The sequence below is a fragment of the Nannospalax galili genome, unplaced genomic scaffold (assembly GCF_000622305.1).
Source record: "Nannospalax galili isolate Female #2095 unplaced genomic scaffold, S.galili_v1.0 scaffold677, whole genome shotgun sequence".
NCBI lineage: Eukaryota > Metazoa > Chordata > Mammalia > Rodentia > Spalacidae > Nannospalax > Nannospalax galili.
Genome location: NW_008339584.1, coordinates 96,528 through 116,456, shown reverse-complemented (window position 1 = coordinate 116,456; position 19,929 = coordinate 96,528). Strand labels below are relative to the sequence as shown.

General features: G+C 41.2%; 1 protein-coding gene across 4 annotated transcripts in view; it reads right to left on the bottom strand.

Annotated features, from left to right (window-relative positions):
• Positions 1-16,984, bottom strand: part of Nmt2 (N-myristoyltransferase 2) — a 63,665-nt gene extending 46,681 nt beyond the window's left edge. For 2 of the 4 annotated variants that reach the window (XM_008834327.3, XM_008834328.3), the window contains exon 1: positions 16,786-16,984. In XM_008834327.3, coding sequence (XP_008832549.1) covers positions 16,786-16,895 — 110 coding nt within the window. In that variant the 5' untranslated portion in view covers positions 16,896-16,984. The remainder of the gene's footprint in view (positions 1-16,785) is intronic. The other 2 variants (XM_008834329.3, XM_008834330.3) reach the window with 2 other exon arrangements.
• Between the last annotated feature and the right edge of the window lie 2,945 nt (positions 16,985-19,929).

The following is a 19,929-nucleotide window of genomic DNA, read 5'->3' as shown; positions in this document are numbered from 1 at the left end:
ATTATAGTACCTTGTCTAATCATAACCAATGTATTAACTCTAAGAGTTGATCTAAGTTGATCAAAGCGGATCAACTTCAGGTACAAGAATTCCAAAGAAAAGAAACAATGATAGATTTTGTAGAATACCATGAGAAAAGTCTTTCAGCATCTTTTCCTTGTGAAACACAAGAAATGAGAGTAGTCTGATCCTGAGATTGGTTTATACATGTTCCTTCCTGATACCAATTTCCTGATGCACAGAAGCTTGGTATATGATTAAGCGCAGGAACAATGTGCAGAGGTGTTGGGGCACAGCTCAATGATCTTATTGCTAACACACAGGAGGTCTATGTTCAATTCCCAACACTGCAAAAATTAAAGATAAATTCGTTAGTGAAAAAAATGTACCATTTAACACTGGGTTAGGTGGCACATGTCTTTAATTCCAGCCTCAGGAGGCAGAGGCAAGTGGATCTCTGTGAGATGGAGGCCAGCGTGGTAGTGACTTCCACGTAGGCTGAAACTAGGGAGTCTCTGTCAAAAAAAAAAGAAAACGGGCTGGAGAGATGGCTCAGCAGTTAAGAACACTGACTGTTCTTGCATAAGACCCGGGTTCGGATCCCAGCACCCACATGACTAACAACTGTCCGTAACTCCAGTTCTAGGGGACCCAACAGCCTCTTCTGTCCTCTGTAAGCACTGCACAATACTGGTGCACTTACCTACATGCAGGCAATATACATACACGCATACACATAAAATAAAAATAGAAAAGGGGGCAGCTAGAGAGATGGCTCAGGGGTTAAGAGCACGCTGACTGCTCTTGCAGAGGACCCAAGTTCGACTCCCAGCACCCACATGGTGGCTACGAACCCTCCTTAACTCCCAGTTCCAGGGGAATCTGAAGTCCTCTTCTGACCTCCACGGCATTGCACAACACAGGCGCACTCACATACATGCAGGCAATACACTCATACACATAAAATAAAAACAATAAATAAAATATTTTAAAAAAACAGAAAACAAAAAATGGAAAAGAAAAGGAAAGGAAAGAAAATATATTATTTTATGACCATCATAAGAAAAACTAAGTTCTTATGTGGAAAAAGAAACATATAGATTCTAATTTTTAGTTTTGGTAATCTTTGCATCATCCTTTTCAACTGGAATTCATGATCTTTGGGTACCTTTTATTAGCTTATTTATATTTTATCAAGTTATAATAGCTAGGCATGATAAGTTCATGTCTATAATCCCAGCACCTGGGAGTCTGCGGCTAGAGGACCTCTCTGAGTTCAAAGCAGCTTGGGGTATAAAATAAGTTCTAGGCCAGTCTGGACTACATAGTGAGACCTTGTCTCAAAAGAGAAAACAAAGCAAACCAAACCAAAATAACCACTCCTACCACCAAAAAGACAGATTAGATTTCTAGTACTATCTGTGTATGTACATGGTGCCCTGGAACCTTGGTTAGGATATCAACTTTAAAATGGATGAAAGACCCCAAATGAATGAAAACAAAACTTTAAAATTGAAAATAGTGATTCTGGTCCACTTAGGTCATACCAATACAGTGCCAAGAACAGTGTCTGGCATACAGTAAGTACTCAAATATTATCTACTGAATGAAGAACAGAAAAAGCAGGACACTAACTGTAATGTGAGTTAATGAAAAAACAAAACAACAACAACAACAAAAAACCACATTGTAAATAAAGACCCTTCTGAGTATGGTGGCCCAAACCTGAAATCACAGCACCTGGGAGGTTGAGGCAAGAGGATCAGGAGGTTAAATTACATAGCAAGTTCAAGGCCAGTGTGGCCTACATGAGATCCTGTCTCAAACAGAACGAAACAAAATAAAACAAAACAAGGACCCAAATGCATAAAATGAAAGGGAAACCATGATAACGTCTGGCTATATCAAAATTTAACAAATAAAAATTTTAATCTATACAATGAGGCAAAATATTTATAACACATACACACAAATTATTTAAGAAGCTATCATCTCCATTATAATTTATTTCCAGCTTAGTAGAGAGGAGCAGAATAAAATCCTGGCAAGGACTTATAGGCATTAGCTGAAACTGGGTCAGTCCTGACTCCTTAACTTCACATCTGTATTATTTTGGGTGTACTATTTAACCTCTTTGTGCCTCAGTTTCCAAAGCTAGAAAAGGGTGACGTTTTCAATAAACAGTATTAAAATTTTTTAAGGATAAAATGAGTTAATGCACATAAGAACTTAGTATCTGGCATAAAGAAATCATTCAGTATATATACGAGCTATTAGGTGATGGTTCTGCTTTAATTTGATTGATGTAACACAATGGTAGCTAAAACTGCATTATTTGTTTCGCTCCAACTGGAATATAAGATTCATATTTCCACACCTAAAGTAGTATCTGACATAAAAAAGATCCTCAGTATATATTTGCTTGATGAATGAGAAATCAATTTTTAAAATCATTAAGAGTAAGACAAAAGTTTGACGAAGGGTGGGCTGAGGATGTGAGTAAGTACTTCATAAAGGAGTAAAAACTTGGCAGTCAATAAACTTATATAAAAATACCCTCCATTTTATCCACTGCTCTGGCAAGCATTTTAAAGTCTAATAATATCAGAAGTATGTAAGGAGTGACAACCCCTTATTTCTCTGATAAGTATAAGCTGATGCAACCACTGAGAAGGACAATCTGGAATTGCTACTGTCACACCATCATTATCACAGACATTACATATCACCTTCACCTTCACCTTCACCTTCACCTTCACCACCACCACCACCACCACCACCACCACCATCAACTTAAAGTAACTTGATAAAATGTACAAGCCACCAGCATCACCACACATCTTTACCATCATAACCATCATCACCACCATCACCTCTAATATTACCATTATCACCATCACCGCTTGCATCATCAGCATCATTACCACAACCACCAACATCACAATCCCCAACACTACTATCATCACTACCACCACAATCACTAACCATCAGTCACAGAAACTAACAACTTACACAACTTACAGAACAGACTACATGGAAAGTGTTGTACTAAGCACCTTAGATCTAGATGATCTTGTAAACTGTCATAACTACTTTTAAAAAAGTATTTATTATTTTTATTTTATGTATATGAGTGCTTTGCCTACATGTGTATTAAGTGCACCCGTGTTGTACAATGCCCTCGGACGCCGGAAGAGGGTGTCGGATCCCCTGGAACTGGAGTTGCAGACTATTGCTAGCTGCCATGTGAGTGCTGGGAATCAAATGATAGGCCTCTGAAAGAACAGCAAGTGTTCTTAATCACTAAGCCATCTCTCCAGCCCTTGTCATAACTACTTTTGTCTCCCTCCACTTGATAGGAAAGTGAAATATGGGGAAGTTAAGTAACTCACTGAAAGGTACAAGGTTAATAATGGCAAGGCCAGGACCTGGTCAATCTGCATCCAAAAGCCACACAATTACTAGACTGTACTGTTTCTTACTTATGCATTTCTACTGGATGACCTATTAGATAGTTAATGGTGATTTTTGGATCTTCTTTTGTGAACTGCCACTTCTTGATCTTTGAATGTCTTTTTACAATTCTTTATCTTTTATCAATTTACTATAATCTTTAGTACTACATGTATGCACACATGATCTGATGCCATGGTTAGGACAACAAATCATTTACCAGAAAAGGAAGAAAATTCAAGGTTCTAGTTCAGCTTAGAAAACCAGTAAGCTAACCCTATCACACTGCCCTGATGATGAAAAAGAATTTAAACAGTTGCTGAATCAGCTACGGTTAAGACAAATGATCAAGCTTTCTTGACTACCAATGTGTCCTCATCCTGGGTCAGGGACACCCATCTGAGGTAAGTTATCTCATGGCCACCCAATTCAATGGCGGATTTTACTTGCAGTTGAGGTTCCTGAAGAAGTCACAGGCGGTTGTTTTTATCAGAGTTTCACCTGTGCAATTCTGGTATTGATTCCTCACCCTATTCCCCAAGGGTAATCCACAATCTACAGCAGGAAGCCAGCCTCCCAGCTGTAGTCATGAGGTTAGGTGTTGGCCTCACAATATACACTGCATAGACTCTGTAGCTTCATCTCCTCTGGGGACTGATGAGGACTATATCATTTAAGTCAAATCATCTGTGGTCAAAGCAGCAAGCTCCCTGGTTCTGGAAGGCTGGGAGCCCAAAGCTGCCCTGAAGTAAAAGGTAGAGATCATTACAAAGGTCAGGCAAAAGGGCAGGTGGCTGCAGCTATTGAGGACAAAACTCTGCATAAAGGTGATCCTGGAGCAGCTAACAATTTAAATATTTACAGGGGTGCTAGCAGCAGGTAGTAGGCAATGGCTGAACAGTAATAAGCCCTAGATAACCCCCAAAGCAAGCTTGGCTGCAAGAAAAGTCCTCCATGAGTCCTTTGGTTAGCTTTGGGTCTATAGTTCACTAATGGAACCCTTTCACAGATACTTTATTGCTTCCAAATGCCAGTTCTTTTAAACCTTTACCATTCTCTAAATGCACAAAAGCATATGTCATTTCCTTAGCCTTCTCCTTCATCAAGAACTTCATTTTTATCAATTGATTTTGGTATCTACTTCACACAAGGCCCCAATTCTGATAAGAGATAACATTAAACATAATAGACTTTATCCAAGTTATTGGCCATAAATTAGTCTAGAAGTGAGACCTGTATATGCAAGTAGCCCAAGAGCAGAACAAAAGAGGAAATATTTTAAATGGTTTAAAATGTTTTTTTACAGATCATTTAAAATCATTTCATTAAATAGAAAGGTTAAATGCAAATTACTCAGCCATTTAAGATACATTTTTTGAAAAAATATTTTGTTATTTTTATTTTAGGTGTATGAGTGTATTGCCTGCATGTATGTGAGTGCACCCATGTCATGTAATGCTGCGGAGGTTAGAAGGCAGCTTTGGATTCCCCTGGAACTGGAGTTAAGGATGGTTTGTAGCTGCCATGTGGGTGCTGGGACTCAAACCCAGGTCCTCTGCAAAAGCAGTAGGTGTTCTTAACTGCTGAGCCATCTCTCCAGCCCCAACAGATACATTTTTAAAAGGCTTACTTCTGGTGCACCTTAGGTAAAACTCATCCTAAAGATACAATAGTGAACAAAAAAATGAAACTTTAAAAATTAGTGAAAACTTGCTCTATGTTTTATAGTCCTTTCTGCCCCTTGCTCATATATATTTTTTTCCTTGTTAGAATAGCTAATGTATACCAACATCTGTCTTTTCTCCTCTCTGGGCCTTTCTGAGTTTACTAAGGGAAGACAGTTAGGTAAAAAAAATAAATTAAAAAACCTTTTTTTAATCTGAGTTTCACTTTAAACTGTATTTTACCACTGTTGTGTTTAATAATATTGTGTGTCAGCAAAGTTAATTATTTGGTGTGTTATATTTCTATTTCTAAATGGCCTTACAATAGCAGTTTCATTTTTTTTCCTCCTTGTTTATATAGTCCAAGCTAATCACAGAGCTAGTTAATTCTTTCATTAAGGAATGTCACATATTTGGATGAAATTCTTCGGGTTGCAAGGGATGGAGGATACTATGCTAGATTTCTCAGCAAAGTTGTAGAAAAAGTAAGAGGCAGGATCCACCTAGGGAAGAAGGAAAGCAACCATATTATGCAGCTAGCCATGAGGAAGAGAACTGATGACATAGTAAAATGTGATTCAGAAATGTGCCTTGGCTCAGCAGAGCAAAGGAAATCTAGGCAAATGCTGGCTCCAAGAAATGCAGTTGCAGAGAACAAATTAGAAAAATATGCAAATAGAAAAAAATGGGGTAACTGGATTCAAGGCAGAAAAACTGAGAAATAGGTCTGTGATATGTGCTTAGAGCAAAAGGAAGAGAAAGAGAAAGGAAGAAGGGAGGGAAGGATGAAGAGGGGTGGAGGAAAATAGAGAGGAAGGGAAGGAGAGAAAGAGACTGAAATTTCTATGGACAAAGTAAAGTCAAAGGCTTATGACCAAGCAGGTAAGGCTATACAAATCATACTTCTCTCCAGAAGTCACACCAAGGTCAACCTGGGGCCCTCAAACACAAAAAGGACATGTATACCCCCCCAGTCCAGAAGGAAGTCTGAATAAGTTATGGAAACTGTGAAAAAGCTCAGTCCTCATCTGTTATTGGAATGATTCAATGAGAATATATATATATATATATATATTCTCATATATATGGCATATATTTTCTCATATATATGGCATATATAGTCTCATATGTATATATATATGGCATAAAGCATAAACAATAAACAGGAGTTCAAAACTTTAGCTACTATTTTACCACCATGTTGGGTCCCACACAGTATAGAACACAACTGAAAACTGTGTAGTCCAAGTTTGTGCAGTCTTCTCAACAGAAAAAGAAAGTCTCCATAGTCCAGGCATGCAGAAGGCCAATGCAGAAGACTCTCACATTCAGGGCCAGCCTCAGGTACATACAAGACCTTGTCTCAGAAATGATTAATTTTCAAAAATCTACACATATCCCTAAAAGCACCTATATGGAAACTTTCAAACCTCAAAATGAGTTTGTCAATCAGAATTAAACACTGGAGGGGTGGTGAGATGGGTCAGTGGGTAAAGAAAGGTACTTCCTCAGCAAGCCTGGTGACCTGAGTTTGATCCCTCGAACCCACATAAAGGGTTGTCCTCTGATACATGCCCCACTTCCCACCACACCTGTGTACCTGCACACACATACACACACACACACACACACATACACACACACACACACATACACACACAATTTTTTTAATTGTTAAAAAGAAACCTCACTGGAATCTATTCGACAAATCTTTATTAAGCTTCTAGTACATGCAATGTACCAAGTACTCCAAGAATCAGAGATGCAAAGTGCTCTACCTCCAAGCTTACACTCTGCCTATGAGTACACAGGCAGATACACATTAATGCTTTTTAGGTAAATTTTGAGTTGTGTCTCAACTCAGCTGCCATTATAACACCAAAGACAGCCTGCTTAAATAGCAGGCATTTGTTTCTCATAGGTCTAGGGGCTGAGGTCCATGATCAGGGTAGGTCAGGGTGCCAGAATGGCTGGGTTCCACTGGAGACACAGAGAGCTCTGAGTCTCTTTATCGCTGATGGCACAGAGAGGGCTTTCACCCTCAGTACCTAATTACCCTCCCAAAACCCTTCTTACTATCAACATGGCATTAAGAGATTTAGGCTTCCATGGATGAATTTGGAAAGACACATAATGTGGTCCTCTAAAAAGTACCTCAGAGCACTGTGGTAGTCAGTTTCCCATCACTGTTATGAAAGACCTGAGATAATTAACTTTGAAAGAATAAAAAGTTGTCAGAGGTTGACTGGTTCAGTTGTTTTAAGCCTGTGGCAAGACAACAAATCATAGCAAGAGGTATGGCTGAACAAGGCTGCTTAGATCATAAGCCAAGGAGCAAAAGGGAGTGAGGAAGGGGACCTGGTCCCAAAATCTCCTTTAAAGGCACCACCTAATGACCTGAAGACCTCACACTGGACCATGTCTAAAAGTTTCTACAACAGCTTCCCAATAGTGTTACCTAAGTATCACCTATCCTTTAACAAGTGGGCCTTTGGGGGTGTCCCAGTTATAATAACCACAGATCTCAACAAAGATATGCTCCTGAGTACCCATGTTGTGCCACATAATCCCTTCCTCTTAGCTTCCCATTCTCTACCACAGTTGACTGATCAAGCCTAAATAATCTTCATGTTGCCCAGAAACCACTGAGATGCTTTCTAGAGAATCTGAGCTTTTAAGAAACACTCTGTACAATGAAGACTTAACTGAGACAGGAGACAGAACGAGAGGCAAGGACACAGATATAAACAGTCCTTGGGTCTTGGATTCTAATAAAGACCAGCTATACTCTGAGTCACCCATTGTTTAAGTAAAATCTTTTACTTGGGCTTTTTTATAGACACATTATTAAACAACACATGCAAAAGAACTATGTTCCCCACTTACCAGTCATGTGTCCCTGGATAATTCACTTATCTTTAAGAGCCATGGCTACCTTGGTAGTAGAGCAAGGGTCTGCCTGAGTAGATGACCAGGGAGATAGTATGGGAGAGACTGCTGGAAAGGTGCCACAAGAAGACCAGGAACCATCACCTCAGGTCATCATGACCATGAAAAGCTTCATGAAAAAATGGAATTTGAGCTGACTTTGAATTTGGAGATATAGAAAAATATTAAAAGAGCATTCTCCAAAGGAGAGGAAATGGAGGGAGAAGCCATGCATAAGGCCTTACAGGAAGTCACATACCACTGAAAATAGTAGGGGCTGGTGAGATGGCTCAGTGGGGTAAGGGCACTGATAGCCAAGCCTGACAATCTGAGTTTGATCCCCAGAATCTATACGGTAGAAGAAAAGAACCAAGTTCCTCAAGGTCCTCTGACCTTCACATACTCAACATGGCATGCTATCATACTCCTCCCTCAAATAAGTATATAAGTGTAAAACAAATTAAATTGCAGTTTGTGTTTGAGGGCAAATAACCATCAGAGCTGCTAGAACTGAAAAAAGGTAACATCCTCACACTCTATGAAAAAATACTAAATGAAAAAGTAATTAAAGAAGAAGGTATGGTTTTTGTAAGGAAGAGAGAAAGGTAAGCAAAGGTTAATAAAGTCCAAAAGTCTAAGAAGTTTTTGATGGCATAGATGTGAAATATAGTAGTTCAGATAAATACTTTTAGGGACATGTGAACAAAAATAAAAGTCACATAGAACTAAGTAAGATTCCTGGTTATTTCAAAACCTACACATTTTTGTCTTGTAAAACGGTAGAATGTTTTGGATACTGGTTAAACTTTTGCTGGTTTTTTTCTGAAATAAGATTTCATGTAGCCCAGGCTAACCTCCAACTCACTAGGTAAGGATGAATCTTGAATTCTTGATCCTCTTGTTTACACCTCCTAAGTGCCGGGACTGTACTAATGTATCAGTATGCCCAACTGATAATGGTTACAATCTGACTTTGATAAAGAAATATGGGCTTAAAACATGCATGTTCAAAATTTAAATATAATACCTTAAAGGGAGAAAAAAGGAAAAATGAAAAGCATATATTCTGCAAAAGACATGAAAATAAATGTTTTGAGTACTATAAAAATAGAAAATTTAAAAACAAGATACAATTTGAGCTGATAGCCACCAGCCATAGAAGGCTATTTTAATGTTAATTACAAGGAAATTAAATTAAAATTTCAGTTACTTTAAGCACCCAGTCACTTTCAAGTGCTCAATAGCTCCACGTGACTAATGACTTCTGTACTGGACATTTCTACTGCCCCTGAATCAGCTAGAGGACAGACAACACTAACAGTGAAAAAAACACAAGGTTGCCAGTGAACTCCCATAAAGCATGATCTTATGTTAATCAGACACATATTAAAATATGAACAAGTTACTGTTAATTAAACTCAAGAAAAATGATGAACAAGGACTCTCACTCCTCATATACTTTTTTTAGCATATTTTACTCATATAACCAGTAAAAGTGATGAAAATATTTTCAAATGGAATGATGACAAACCAATCAATTTCCTTCTAATTTGAACTTGGGACAGACCCTACTGAAATGATTTTAACTAGTATAGTCTAGTACACACTGATGATAATGAGCAGGAATGGCAAAGTATGTGTCCTGTCCTTAGAAACTCTGTATTGTAGCCAGCTGGGGAAAGTCTGCTCTGGGCTAAAGGTGATATTACCATCTCAGATGCATGTCTCAGCTCATATTTGATGACTCAAAAACAGTATTTCATGAACGAGGGGTATCCCTTGGGCAAGATCTATTACTATCTTTCTATTTAGATTTATACATTTGACAGCAGATCAAGTTTCACAAAGAGCAGCTTTGAATTATACCTTAAATTTCCCATAATGGAAAAAAAAAATCTATTCCAGACTAGAGAGATAGTTGAGTGGTTAAGAGCAATGGCTGCTTTTGCAGAAGACCTGTGTTCAAATCCCAGAACCCACGTAGTGGCAAACAATTGTCTGTAACTCCAGTTCCAGGGGATCTGACACATTCTTCTGACCTCTGTGGGCACTGCAATGACATAGGTGCACTTACATACATGCAGGCATAATACTCATACACATAAAGTTTATTTTATTGTTGTTTGTTTGGTCTTTTTTGAGACAGAGTCTCCCTGTAGCTCCAGCTGGCCTGGAACTCTCAGGGATTTACCAGCCTCTGTCTCCCAAGTGCTGGGATTAAAGGCATGCACCACCATGCCCACATAAAGTTTAAAAACAACAACAAAAACTATTTCAAGTTACAGTACGTTTTTACATTTTCCCACCAATTCCACGCAGATGACTGGGGGGGGGGGTGTATCCCACAATCAATCTCAACACTGCACAGAGAGCATCTTCAAACTTTTCCCCCTAAATTCGAGATGGTAGAAGAGTAGCTGCATTATTTATTTATTTTTATTATTTTGCTTTTTAGAGACAAGGTCTCTCTATGCACTATGTAGCCCCAGCTGGCTTGGAACATGTTAGGTACACAGGGTGACCGCAATCTCAGAGATAGGCCTGCCTCTGCCTGAGATTAAAAGCATGTGCCCAGTGGAGAAGTTGTGTTTTTTAAAAAAAGAAGATAGGTGTGGCAGTTCACACCTATAATCCCAGCATTGAGGAGGCTAAGGCAGGAGGGTTGATGAGTTTAAGGCCAGCCTGTATTACAATCACAGTGAGTTCTAGGCCACACTGGCCTAGAGGGAGACTCTGTCAAAATGAAAACGAAGAATTCCTAAGGTTTTATTCTTGTAGCATACGGGGTCTACTATTTTTCTAAGGGGAGAAAAATTACCAAAAGCAATCTAAAGACTGAATGAAATCCCCATTCTTCTTAGAAATAAACAAAACAACTTCTAAAATTCATTTGGAAGAGCTAGAGAAATGGCTCAGCAGGTAAGAACACAGAGGACCTGGGTTTGTTTCCCAGTACCCACCTGGCAGCTAACAACTGTTCCTAACTCCAGTTCCAGGGGATCTAACGCTTTCTTCCGACATCCAAGGACACTGCATGACAGGGGTGCACTTACACACATACAGGCAAAATACTCACATAAAATAAAAAAATTTATTTAGCCCAGCATGATGGTATACGCCTTTAATCCCAGCACTTGGGAGGCAGAGGCAGGCAGAGCTCTGTGAGTTCAAAGCCAGCCTGGGGCTACAGGGAGACTCTGTCTCAGTAAGACCCCCCCAACACCCCCCAAAAAAACCCAAAAAACAACAAAAAAAGAAACATCCCCCAAAAAAGCAATGCTGGAGGTTATTGCCATACTTCATTTCAAGATGTACTACAGATGTATAATAATAAAAACAGCAAGATACTGGCATGAAAACAAACTTGGAGATCATTAGAATAGATAAAGGATCAAGAAATAAACCCCACAATGACAGCTACCTAATTTTTGACAAAGATGCCAAAAACCCATTTTGAATAAAGGGCAGCCTCTTCAAAGAACAGTGCTGGTGAAATGACACATCCAATGTAGAGGAATGAAGCCAGATCCCTATCTCTTACCTCATAAAAAAAAAAAAAAATCAATTCAAAATGGATCTTAATGTAAGAGCTAAAGCTTTGAGACTGGTAGAAGGAAACATATGGAGAACATTTTGAGATACAGGCATAGGCAAGGACTTTCTAATAGTTCAGGAAATAATACCAAGAATTGACAATTGGAATTGTGTGAAATTAAAAAGCTTCTGCACAGCAAAATAATCAAGTGAAGAGACAGCGCACACAGTGAGACATCTTTGCTACCTCTACCTCTGACAGAAGGCTAATACCTAGAATCCATAAGAACTTAAAAGACTACCAAGAAACCAAATAATCTAGTCAATAACTGAGCTAATAAAATGAACAGAAAGTTGTCAAAACACAAATGGCCAATAAACATATGAAAAAAGTTCAACATTCTTGGCCATTAGGAAACAAATCAAAACACTGAAAATTCATCTCACCCCAGTCAAAATGACTATCAAGACAACAACAAATGCTGATAGTGATGGGAAGGGAGTAAATGTCACTCCCGGGAATAGACTAAAGGAATCTAAATCAACATACCACATCATTTGCACATCAGTGTTTACTGTAACACTATTCATTACTGTCCAGTTACACAATCAGCTTAGATATCCAATCAATGGATGAACGGACAAAGAAAATGTGCTTTATGTACATAACAAAGTTTTATTCATTCAAAAAGAACAAAACTACTGCTTGCAGGAAAATGGATGCAACTGGATGTCACGTTAAGTAAAATAAGTCAGACTCAGAAAAAAACCAAACATTTCATGTTACTAAGATACATAAAATCATATGCACATGTATGACTTAAAAGTAGAAGACTAGGGGAATGAATGGGAATGAGAGGAAGAGGGGGTTGAACATGGTCAAAGTATATGATATGGTTGTATGAAAATGTCTTTATGAACCTGTTAGTTGTATATTATATTGGTATATAATGAATATATACCAATAAAAAATATAAATCAATGTCTTCACCTTCAAACTAAAATGATCACATCTACTCCAGGGACTTAGTCATATATGTGTCAACAAAGACACATTCATTTTAATTTTTTATATTCTACATAAATACTCATGGTAGCCATTCTACCTTGGGAAATATTGAAGGAAAAGCTAAGTGGAAAAGGGATGAAAACCATCAATTTGTATAGAATATAAGTACTCTAAATCAGTACTGGCAAAATAAGGGGAGAAATTTGGTTCTGTTAACTTAAACAACAATTTGGGATCAAATGTATGACTTTGTCCAACATGGGGCAATGATAGCTTGTTATGGGCTGAACATAAAATGATCAACTCAGGATCATGTGTTGAATGCTGAGCCCTCATTTAATGCTATTATTCTAAGAAATGGGGGAGAAGGTGGGACCTAGCTGAAGGCAGTGGTCACTAGTTGTGCCTTCAAAAGCTTTTTGTCTCAAGCCCACCCCTCTTTCTGGTTATGGAGTCGAGGCTGGTTTCAAACTCTAGATCTTTTTCAGTCTCCTAAGGCTAGGTTACAGGCATGTGCCCGCCACACTTGCTAATTTTTTTGTGGTGATGGGATTCAAACACACAGCATTATACATGATAAGGACACAGCATTATGCATGATAAGGAAGCACTCTACCAGGGAGCTACATGCCCAGCTCCTTCCAATCTCTCTCTGATTTCTGACATCTGTGAGATGAGCAGCTTCATTCCTCCAAATCCTTCTGTCCTAGGTTTCTGCCTCACCACCACCCCAAAGCAGAGCCAGCAGACCACAGCCAGAAAGCTCTGAAACTGTGAGTCAAAAATAATCTTTTCATTCTTTAAACTGTTTCAGTATGTGCCAGTGATTAAAAACCTAACACAAAGCCAGGTGCACGCCTGTAGTCCCAGCACTTGGGAGGCAGAGGCAGGAGGATCTCTGCAAGTTCAAGGACAGCCTGGTCTACATAGTGAGTTCCGGGACAGCTGGGGCTACAGGGAGACTGTCTCAAAAAAAAAAAAAAAAAAAAAAAGCTAGTATAGTGCTTAACGTGAGGCAAACTAAGGAACCCTCTCAGAGGTATTTCACAAATAGAGGAAATGCACATTGACAAAGCAGAAAGACGTGAGTTTCAGCTGACTTTAACAATTTGCCCCATCTTCAACAGTTTCATCAAATCCCTTACACAGAAGGCAGAATGACTCAAAACCAAGCAGAGTATTGAATACAAAAGATCTCGGATTAGGTCCGCAACCTCACACCCAGATGTGAGAGTTCTAAGGACAGTCATCCTGTAGATCATCTTTTCCTACCACCATCAACCAGGACAGAACAGAAATCTTCAGTCATTTGGCCTCAAGTTTTCAAGTTTCCTCAAGCTCTTTACTGGGAGCTACTTACTTTATCCCAATTTAAAATCGAGTTAAAGCAAGGCGCTGAAGGGGTCTTTTCCGGTAACCCTCTACTAGCTTACTTCTCATGTGCTATCTACTATCTGAAAATAATAAAAGGACATTGTTTGGACTACCATCTCACTAATTGAAAGTGACAATCTCTTTGGTCCCAATGTTTTGAGAATTCAAAGAGGTTGTATAGTGGTATTGCTTCCATATTTGAGTGGACTAAACAGCTAAAGAGCATACTTTGCTTTAAAATGGGATATCAAAATGAGTTTCAAGTATTTTATAATACTTATGCCACTGATTTAATTAAACATAAAACATCTCAAAATCTGTTCATAAACTTTCAGTATTATCCATAAAATGAAAAACTCTTTTTAGTCCATAAATAAAATTCTACAAAAATAAAAATATCTCACTAGGCATTTTTTTCTTTATTTGAACTGATAGTTTCAACATACTATACATACTAAACATAACTCGTAAATGCATTATACCAAATGTTCAGTATGCATTAATTCCTTCAGGTCACAAGGGAACTATTAAGCAAATCACTGCTCCTTGTACTGACCATTGCCTTCTAGCCCAGAAGTGATTATCTTTGCCCATTAAAGATATAGCATTTATGTGTTCATTCCTCCAAATGCTCATTATTTGTCGTTTATTTAAACTAGTGGAGAAGAGGTCAAGTGAGAAAAAGTCTTCCAAATTTTAACATTAGCAAACTGACAAACTTGATTAAATTAAATAAAACCTGTTTTGTTTTGTTTTTTTTTTTTTAGGGTTCAAATAGCCTTTATTGATGCAACAGTAAATCAAGAGAGAATATATCAACTGTTGTTCTGGGATGGCATCTGCAGACAGGATTGCTGCCCTTGGAAAATAAAACCCAAGTTATTAATGAGCAATATCAACTGATCAACCAAATACAACACAATGACTTCCCCAAATCATACTGTCTAAATTCAAATAAAAAAAAAGCAGTTCAACAAGAACAACAACTTTAGTTTTACTAATCTCTTTACACTTTAATAGACAATAAAGCCATTATACTCATCTTTTCCCACTAGAAGCTATTATCAAATTACTTGCTCTAGGTGAAAACAATTCAGTCTGCTGGGCAGCTCTAAATTTTGCTTAACTGTGCTAGCATACAGTTAATGTGCTGATGTATAAAACTGGGAACCTCTGAAAAGGGCCCCCAAGATTGCCTTTGGGTGCTATTCTGGAGACTTCACACAGCTTACAGCAAGGCCTCGGAGGACAGTCCCAGATCAATGGGCACACAGATGAGTACTTCTTTATGTCATGAAAATTCTGCACTGTGTAAGCAAAGAAGCTCTAATTAAACCTCAGCCCAGAATATCAATCAGACAAAGAACAATAAGAAATTGGAAGAGAGACAAGACCAGGGTCTCCCCAGAAACATAACAGGCAGGTGTTGAAGTTACCTGACTAATCCATCAGCTTGCATCTGGACCCACTTCTGGCAAGAGAGCTATTGTTTCAAATATATATTTATATTTAGTTATCACAGGCAAATTTCTATCACTGCATAAACAGAACTAAGGCTCAAATTTTCTAGCTTTACAGAAAAATTCTTGACTTGAATGATAACATTCAGTACTTGCGGCTGCCACTGGTGTTCACTGAAAAAAATAAAAAAAGCAACTTGCCAAGGGTAGATATATGTAGTCAGCTTTTCTTTTTCTTGATCTGTCACTTAATATTTTATACCATATTAAAGATCAATAAAGCTTCTTTACTTAACGTTAAGGAAAACGTTAAATAGGATACAAGTACTTTAAAGACTCTCTCCATGAACTGAATAAGCCGTCTGTGACTCAGGCCTCCCTATCGTGTTTTAGGCTGACCCACTTGTACAGTCACCATGGTTGGAAGACTCTCACTTCTAAGGGGCAGCAGTGAGTCCGCGCACAGTTAAGACTCCCACAGAGTGAAAGGCTGGGGCTACAGCACCTACCAAAGGACACCAATCTTTATTGAAAATGATCTCCCACCCCCCGCCTCGGAAACAGAACTTCAATACCAGCCTCATCTAGAGGCAACCTTTTCTCCAATACAACACAAGTCTGCAGGGGAGAAGGGTGGAGAAGCTCAGATCAGAACCCGACCGAGAGTTAGACTCGGTACATTTGGCCTTGCAAGCGGGTACGGTCAGCCCCGCGGGAAGTCGCCTGGGCGGGAAGGCCGCTCTAGAAAGCTCTGTGGGCACGCTCCCGGCCGCGCCGCCCGCGTCCCGAGCCGCGGGAGCCGCGGACCCCCCGGGCCCCCCGGGCCCCCCGGCGCGGACCGGAACTTTGCACAGTTTCCGCCCCCGGAGCCGAGACCGCGGGAGGCGCGGCCCCCCGCTCTCCCACCACCCGCCCCGCGGGGTAGGTCTCCGCCGGGGGTTAGTGGCGGCTGGGGGAGGGGATGGTGTGAGAGGACGAGGAAGGATGGCACCCAGTGCGCCGCTCGGCGTGCATCCCACGCGCCCCTCCGCCCGAGACGCCACCGCCACAAAGGGAAGGGCGACGCGCCCTCGGGCTCCTCTGAGAACCGCGGGCCGCGCTGCGTGAGGTGGGGTCGCGCGGCAGGTGACAGCCACGCCGCCGGTCCCGGGGCCCGAGTCGCAGCCTCCCCCCCACCCCCGGGCCTCGCCCACCCTGCGCGCCCTCCGACTAGCCGCACGCCCTGCATCTCACAATGGTCTCTGCGACGAGGCCACCGCCGAGCTCAGCGGCCGAAGGGCTCCCGCTGCGCGGAGCCGGCGCCGGAGCTAGCCCTGAGGTGCGCGCGGTGGCCGCCCTGTCGCGCCCGCGTGCCACCTCCTACCCTTTGGCGTGCTCGGTCTCCTCTTCATTGTCTCCGTCTATCCCGCACGTGTCCTGGTCGTCCAGCTCCAGGCTCTGCTGGCTGGCCGCAGACTCGCTGTCCTCCGCCATCGCGGCGGCGAGGGCTGGGAAGGCGGTGCTCCGGGCGGCGGGCGCGGCGCGACTGGGCGGGCACGGCCTCAGCTCCCTTTAGTGCCGCCCACCCTCCGGCTCCTAGTCTGGAGTCTGAGGTCCCGCCCACCCTCAGCCCCGCCCACACCGGCCGGTACGACCCCGCCCACCTCGCCTATCCACTGCGGCCTACCTCAGCCGGTGCGGCCCCGCCCACCTTGCCTTCCCTCTTCCGCCTACCTCAGCCGGAACGGCCCCGCCCACCTCCCCTACTGCTTCCGCCCATCTCGGTCAGCACGGCCACGCCCACCCCACCGCTCTCCCCTTCGCCCGTGCGCTCCCGCCCTTCTCAGCCGTGCCACGCCCACTCCGGCTAACCCCTCCAGGCCTGCGGCGGCCGCCCGTGATAGAAGCAGGGAGTGTGCGCCTTCCTTAGCCTGGCGGCGGTGGTGTGCGGGAAGGGAACCTGAGAGGTCGAGGAGGTGGGAGTAGGGCATGCCGGGTGGTGCGGCTCTGGGCAGCACCTGCGGTCTATAGGACACGCGTGTGGGTTGCGGTGCCGCGCGTCGGCGTCTGGAGAGCACCGGCTTCGCGGTGTCCCGTGGTCCTCTGCGTGGAGCGCGCTCCTTTTCTGCGGCAATTTTTCACTCGTCGGAAGGCCGGGTTTCCTGCAGCTCTCCCTGCCCCTCCTGCACACGCACTTCAATAACGTCCTTTTCGTGTTCCAAAGTCAGTGCGCCAACCTTCCTGTGCTCTGTGCTAACCCACCTCAGAGCCCTCAACTCAACAGCGAAATGTCGGAGCTGTTTCTATTTGGTCTATACTGGTCCAGCTGAGAGCAGGACAGACAGCTTGAGGGAATTGGGGGATTGGATAGTTTCAGGTAGGTCACTTTGCCTTTTCCAAAGTGAAGGTCATGACCTCGATAGATTGGAATTGAAGCAGTCCTCTCAGGACACAGAATGAACACTACGTGAGGAAGGAGAAAGTTTAGGAGTTCTTGAGGTCAGCTCCACTACATAAAGAATTCAGAGGTAGCCTAGGCTACTTGAGACCCTGTTCGGGGAGAACCAAAGGGGGAAGGAGACAATTCTAGGCTCACCAAGTCAATGGTAGAGCTCTTGCACACAGCAGCCCCTTGCTGGCTGGAGATAGCAAGTATGCAAACGTCTGCAAGGCGGTTTTACGAAGGCAATTGCTGAAACAGTTATTAAAATTACGTAATGGGGAAAAAAGAATCCTTCAGAGCCACCCGAAAAAATTTATTAGAAGTACTTTCTTTGCCAAAAGTTTGGGGAGAATTTTGTAATTTTTTTTTCTCTACTCCTTAGTCTCCTTAGACTATGTGGTTAAAATCCAATGAGAGAAAATGACCTAAAGACAAAAATTACAGAGCAGTTTCAAAGTTCATCATTTGTTTGATGGAGGAAATGCAGTATATCCTTTAGGAGTTACAACTATTTCTGAGACAGAGTTAAATGTGGTCTCTAGCTCCAGACTTCAGGATAAAGTCAAGTGTGGATGAAGGAGATTCCTGTCCCTCTTTATGAGCATAAATAGTTGGATAACTAACCTGTCAGTAGAGACCTGGCCAGGAGGGTAGCCTGTAAGATCAGCCACTTTAACCTGTCAAAGGATGTGTGACAGGAGAATAGAGGCTGAAGAAACCTGTATTAAAATTAACATAAATGAAGCTAGTTGGCTTTCCTAGGTTTCGTGTAACAAACAGAACATGCAAGAGAAAAAAGCCTTGATATCATGGGAGAAGTACTCTATGTAAATGTCCTGTATGGGGTCAGGTACCTTGTAGCCTGATACTGTGGGGGCTTTTTCCTCATCTCATTAGCCCACTCCTAGTCTCAAGAATGCTTTCCCTTTCCTAATAAGTTAACTCTGTTTCTAACCTGTAACCCTGGCGCAATCCTTTTTTCCTGGAACACACAAGTGCCTGGAATCAGGTTCCCTCCAAGCTCAGATCCATGCCTTACAGGTTCTCTCAAACATTTTCGAAGTACAAGAGAAAGGAAATACAGCAGACATAGGTTTATTTGAACTTTCAAGAAACATTGTCTAAGCAACTCTTAAAAAAAAAAAAGACCGAGAAAACAATCCTGAAGAAATTAAGCAAGGACATCAAAGCCCAGTAAACATCACAAAATAATGAGAAGCGGAGAAGATGTGTTCCCTAGAATGGAAAGTTGTCCCGGATGTTTGCACAGTGCTGGATTGAAACATTATATAATACAAATGTTTCTCAGAATTAATCTTTCGCAGGAGGAGAGTTTGTGGACGTTCCTGGGGGAGTCCTAAATTCTCTTGTCATAGACCAAAACTGTGTTTCTAACATGTTTTATTTACCTCCTTAGCTCCATCCCAGTACTTTAAAAAAAATCAGAGCCAAAGAATATCTTCTGGAAGATAAAATCCAAACAGTTCTGTGGAGTGTTTGCCGGTGTGTTTATTAAGTGCCCTTGGGAATTTTCCATTCTGCCTGGCTCATCCTCTATTAGAGATATAAGATATTGAGATATAATTGTGTAATTGTGTAGTTGCTCTTGTTATTTTTTATAATAGGATTTTTAAGTGTGCTAAAAAGTGCACAACATAAAATTTACTATCAAACATTTTTAATTGTATAGTTTTAAGCGTATAGTTGTTGTAGTTCACATACTAATTTTTAGAACAGTCTCCTCTCTTTGACCCTTTAAGCAGCTGCAACTCCATATTTCTAATCTGTGGGAACCACCTTTACTTTCTGTTTATATGAGTTCGACTACTATAAAAAACATATATAAACTATTCATCTTTTTTGACTGGTTTATTTCACATAATATAATGGCGTCTAGGTTCATCCATGTTACAGCAATGTGTCAGAATTTTCTTCCTTTTGAAAGCTAAATAATATTCCATTGTGTGCATTTTTAAATCCGTTTTTCCATTGATGGACAGTTCTCACCTTTTGACTACTTTTTATTGCTGTGATAAAAACAACTTGGAGGGGCTGGAGAGATGGCTCAGCAGTTAAGGGCACTGG